Below are 6,000 nucleotides of genomic sequence, written 5' to 3' on the forward strand. Positions count from 1 at the left end.
TAATAAAAATAATTTTAAAAAATCAATAAAAAAAACATGTGGAAAAATACTGTAGCAATCCACGGGGTTTTAAAGAACTACAAAGTTAAATTCTCAATTAGCTTAATATGAAAAAATAATCAACAAAGATAATTCTGAAAAAATAAAAAAATCATTAAAAAAATATATGGAAAAACACTATAGTAATCCGCAATATTTTAAAGAAAAAACTAAAAAATTAAATTCTCAACCAGCTCAATAGTAAAAAAATAAAATCGACAATTTTTTTTTTTAAAATAAAAAATAAAATAATTTTAGAAAAAAATAAAAAAGAAAAAAATAGAAAAAAAACATATGGTTAAATCTAAAGCTAAATTATCAACTAACTCAATATTGAAAAAATAAATTTGACAAAGAAAATTAAAAAAAACCATGTGGAGAAACACTACAGCAAAACAAAAACCATACGGGGGAAACACTACAGCAAAAAAAAAAAACCATATGGAGGAAACGCTATAGCAATCTACAATGATTTTTTTTTTTAATATGAAGCTAAATTCTCAACCAGCTCAATATGAAAAAAATAAAATTAATGAAAATTAATTTAAAAAAAAGAAAAAAAATCATATTAGAAAATATTGTAACAATCCATAATATTTTTTAAAAAATAACTACATACCTAATTCTCAACTAATTTAATATTTTAAAAAATAATTTTTTAAAAAAAATCAATGTTAGAAAAAAAAAAAGAAAAAGAAAAAATCACCATGTAAAAAAAATAAAAGCAAAAAAAAAAGTCTACAATAAATTATTTAATGGGATATATTTATTAATTTTAATTTTTTATTAAAAAAGAAATAAAAAAATTGTGGGACTCGTTAATTGTTTTTTGAGACTCCAGTAAATATTGCATTTCAAAGTTTTTTTATTTAAAAATATATTAAAATCCATACGGGGGAAACACTACAGCAAAAAAAAAAAATCATATGGAGGAAACGCTATAACAATCTACAATGATTTTTTTTTTTAATATGAAGCTAAATTCTCAACCAGCTCAATATGAAAAAAATAAAATTAATGAAAATTAATTTAAAAAAAAGAAAAAAAATCATATTAGAAAATATTGTAACAATCCATAATATTTTTTAAAAAATAACTACATACCTAATTCTCAACTAATTTAATATTTTAAAAAATAATTTTTTTTAAAAAATCAATGTTAGAAAAAAAAGAAAGAAAAAGAAAAAATCACCATGTAAAAAAAATAAAAGCAAAAAAAAAAGTCTACAATAAATTATTTAATGGGATATATTTATTAATTTTAATTTTTTATTAAAAAAGAAATAAAAAAATTGTGGGACTCGTTAATTGTTTTTTGAGACTCCAGTAAATATTGCATTTCAAAGTTTTTTTATTTAAAAATATATTAAAATAATATATTTTTAAAAAATATTTTTGATTTCAATGTATTAAAATAATATAAAAAATTATTTTTTAATAAAAAAATACTCTTTAAATAATTTAATGTAATAAAAAACTCAATAAACTCTTAAATAAAAGAATCTTAATTTAAAAAAAAGAAAAAAAATCATATTAGAAAATATTGTAACAATCCATAATATTTTTTAAAAAATAACTACATAGCTAATTCTCAACTAATTTAATATTTTAAAAAATAATTTTTTAAAAAAAATCAATGTTAGAAAAAAAAAAAGAAAAAGAAAAAATCACCATGTAAAAAAAATAAAAGCAAAAAAAAAAGTCTACAATAAATTATTTAATGGGATATATTTATTAATTTTAATTTTTTATTAAAAAAGAAATAAAAAAATTGTGGGACTCGTTAATTGTTTTTTGAGACTCCAGTAAATATTGCATTTCAAAGTTTTTTTATTTAAAAATATATTAAAATAATATATTTTTAAAAAATATTTTTGATTTCAATGTATTAAAATAATATAAAAAATTATTTTTTAATAAAAAAATACTCTTTAAATAATTTAATGTAATAAAAAAACTCAATAAACTCTTAAATAAAAGAATCTAATATAATAAAAGAATCTAATTAAATCAATAAAAAAATATAATTAAATAATTAATATATAAACCTACACGTATCAAAAGATTCATAAAACTTGCACTGATTAAGCATTTTTTTTATTCTCACTAGAGAAGGATTTTGTAATTTTTTTCATTGTGCGTGATTTTAACATTTGTGCTTTGTGATAGGTTGATGTAAAATGATAACGCTGAAGTCACTTATTTCCATCAATCATTATTATTGATTGATCGTAATAATAATAATAAAATTATTTTCTTTTCTTTTTTAAGAAAGATTTTGTAGTAAAAAGTTGAAAAACATTGTAATTAATTTCAATCTGAGCTCATCTTATCAGTTAGCAGTTAAGCGCGTATACGGGGAAAAAAACAATACAATAACAGAGCAGAGCCACAGCCACAGCCACCCAGTCCCCACCGACAAAAGCGTGCTCCTCCTCTTCCTCAATATCTCCAAAACTCCCAAAGTATTATCACGATGAATCAAAAAAATTAAATAAAAAAATATAATATTAAGGGGAAAAAATGAAGCATTATTACTATCATGGATCAAGGAGGAGAAGAGTGACCGTACACTCTCTTTTCATTGTAATAGCCATTTTCACTGGATTAGGCTTGCTAATTCTCACTTTGAAATCCGTTGATCCACCTGAACCTACTCGCTTTCTCCCAAATATCAAAGAAGAATCGAGCTCAAGCTCCTCCGTGGGACCGGTGATTGCGAGAAGTATTGGAGGAGGAGCGAAATCGTGCGCTACTGTTGAAGAAATGGGCGAGAACCTCAAAGGAGACCGTGTCTGGAAAGAGAGTCTTAGAGTCAGAAACATTATCGCCGACCACTTCGACTCAAACGGTACAGTTTCTGTTTCTTGAGATTTATTTATTTATATTTTGTTGAAAAATTGCTGCAACGAATTTGGGTGGCTTTGTTTGTTGGTTTCAGGGGCTTCAAGAGTGCGAGATCTTCCAGCAGAGCAGTTTTGCAGACACGGTTTTGTGTTGGCGAAAGCATCGGAGGCAGGTTTAGGGAATGAAATGTACAAGATCTTGACTGCTGCAGCATTGAGCGTAATGCTGAATCGTTCGCTGATCATTGGACAAACCAGGCATATTATTGGTTCTTTCTCTCTCAATCCTCACTTACCCTTTCTTTTTGCTGTCAAAATTATCACCAGTGGCTTGTATTGTTGGAGTGGTGATTGATGTTTTACTTTACTTTTATCCTTCAGGGGTAAGTATCCTTTTGGGGATTATATTTCGTATTCAAATCATTCCTTTACGATGCAAGAAGTTAAGCATCTGTGGAGAAGAAATGGTTGCGTAAAGAATTATCAAAGGCATTTGGTTATGAGGATTGATGATTTTGGGAAGCCAACGAAAACCAATGTGCTTTGTAGCAATTGGAGGAAATGGGACCAGCCTATCATATGGTAAAATGAGAATTTCTTTTGATATTTATTTACTCATTCTTGGTGCTATTAGTTGATTACTAACTACTGGACTGCAGGTTTCAGAACACAACTGATGCTGTGGCCAGTCAATTTTTCTTGAAGAATGTACACCCTGAGATGAGGAATGTTGCTTCTAAACTGTTTGGACAACCTGAACAGCTCCAGGCGCGCCCAAATGTTTTTGGGGAGCTGATGAGAATTCTGATATCGCCTTCAGAAATTGTTGAGGAAGTGGTCAATTGGGTTCTTCATGATGGGGTGGATCCTGATATTTCTTTGCACATGCGGATGCTTATGAACAGGTATTGCTAAATAACTGTTTGTGAACTCCTGAATCGGAAGACATGCAGGCTTAACCCATTGTGATTGATAAGATACTTGTTGCTTGGAAAAGATTTGCCCTGGAATCACCGCTAAAGCTTTAACTGAGAACTACATTATTTGAGCTAAATGTAGTGTTTAATGATCATTAGTGAGTGGTTCCCCCACCCACCCACCCCCAATGGCTTATTTTGGTGCATCTGGAAGTCCCTCAGATGAGCAATCACGTGATAAACTGCAACTTGAAAACAGAGATGCATCATCTACAATGTTTTCCTGAGCAAAAACAAAGATATCTGTGCATACGATTACTGTGGATTTTGTTCAAGTAACATGGATTCCAAAAAACAAATGATTTTCGTAACACTGTGGACCATGAAATTGGAAATTCTTCTTCAAAAGACAGAAATATGCCATGTATGTTAATTTGCACAAATCAAAAAGACACGGACACAAATATTTGTATGCATGCAGACAAAAAGATATTCTTCGGATGCCAAGAATTATCTTGATGTACTTAGGATATAATTTGAATTTTGAACTGATTAGTGTCATTATGTAAGTTGGGTCCTGTATTGCAGGTCTGTGAGAGCTCCACAGGCTGCATTGAACTGCATCAGGAGAGCTCTGCGCAAGCTACGTCAGATTTCAAGACCTAGAGTGGTTTTAGTAACAGATACCCCCTCTTTTGTAAAAAGCATTCTTCCAAACATAAGTGAATTTGCAGAGGTAATTAACTCAACATGTTAGATCATGTTGTCAATGGCAATTCTTCACCCGTGATATTAGAATACATGCCATCTATTGATGTTCTTTCGAAACCTTTATTGTTCAATAATCAGCTTAACCTTATTAAAGTGTTAACCTTTTGTTATTCATACCCACCTCCTCTGATGCTGATAATTGAACAATAAAGGTTTCAAACCTGTATTGCTCCAGAGGTGTGTTGGGACTATACATGCGTGGTTAATTGCACCACTACTGATTGAGTTGATTCAAAATCTTGAGATAGCATCTTTCAAACCTTTAAAACCTTCCATTTCATGTGATCTCATTCAGATGTACCTTTTCAGGTTCTCCATTTTGATTATAAGCATTTCCAAGGAAATATCTCCCGCGCTGTTAATACATCCCATAGTTTAGAATTTAGGGTAAAGGATTGGGGCCCTGCACCCAGATGGGTTGCATTTGTGGACTTCTTCCTTGCTTCACGGGCGAAACATGCTGTTGTTTCTGGGGCTCACAGGCGCGTTGGGACTACATATGCTCAGTTAATTGCAGCACTGGCTGCGGCCAACCACCTTGGTATTCTTTTACTCTTGATTCCTATATCTAATATATTTATTTGGGCCATCCTTCTAAATATACTCTTCTGTAACTTGATGGTTATTTCTCTTTGCAGAAGAAAACTCTAATGGTTCCAGTTTTTCGTTCTTAAGCAGCTTCCAAAGTAATTTGCTAGCAGATGGTTTAAGGTTACAGGTTGGCTGGGGACATGTTTGGAACAGGTTTGCTGGTCCATTGAGTTGCCAAAACCAGTCCAACCAATGTGCTCACACGCCACTTCTCCCTCCAGCTTGGTGGGATGGTCTTTGGCAATCTCCTATTCCACGTGATATCCGTAGGCTAGAAGCCTTGGGAATCAAACTATCTGGTTTTGGCACAATTGATGAAAAATATCTTCAGTCATTTTGCAGTTCAAAGAAGAATACGGTAAACACTGCATTAATTTTGTAACGGTTTTGTTGGATTCCATTCTTATAGTTGAGGAACTCAGTAAAGAGATCCAGAAGGCAAGATTTGATGGAGCTTGTCAATGTACTAGAGAGCATCAAGGAGAAAACTCTGAAATGTATTAAAATGATGCAGCTTCTTAGGCACTAGAGAAGAATCTGAGCTTTTTTTCCCCACGGAATCAATTGATAGTTTGCTTTGAAACAAATCTAAGAAAAAATCTCTTTATTAAAGAGAAAAAGGGACTGTCATAAATTTCAGTAATTCACTATTTAGGTTTCATCAACATAATAATAAATGATATTTGAGTAACACACCAAATTGGTTTCATCAACATAATAATAAATAAATAAGTCATAAAATTCTTAGACTGATTTGGGTTTTTTCACGAATGTGTCTTGGGCTAGAATATAATTAGCCTGTATGCGGGGTTTTCTATGGCCTCGGTTATTCTTTA

At 30.5% G+C, this 6,000-nt stretch overlaps 1 protein-coding gene across 1 annotated transcript; it reads left to right on the plus strand.

The window, feature by feature from the left end:
• The first annotated feature begins 2,375 nt into the window (after nucleotides 1-2,375).
• On the plus strand, nucleotides 2,376-5,747 carry LOC105140578 (uncharacterized). The gene is made up of 7 exons (XM_011047455.1): nucleotides 2,376-2,890; nucleotides 2,981-3,143; nucleotides 3,267-3,467; nucleotides 3,545-3,790; nucleotides 4,391-4,538; nucleotides 4,883-5,114; nucleotides 5,212-5,747. Exons 1-7 carry the CDS (start codon nucleotides 2,563-2,565, stop codon nucleotides 5,544-5,546), a joined length of 1,653 nt encoding a protein of 550 aa, XP_011045757.1. The 5' UTR covers nucleotides 2,376-2,562; the 3' UTR covers nucleotides 5,547-5,747.
• The last annotated feature ends 253 nt before the right edge of the window (nucleotides 5,748-6,000 follow it).

The sequence above is a fragment of the Populus euphratica genome, unplaced genomic scaffold (assembly GCF_000495115.2).
Source record: "Populus euphratica unplaced genomic scaffold, PopEup_1.0 scaffold116.1, whole genome shotgun sequence".
Lineage (NCBI taxonomy): Eukaryota > Viridiplantae > Streptophyta > Magnoliopsida > Malpighiales > Salicaceae > Populus > Populus euphratica.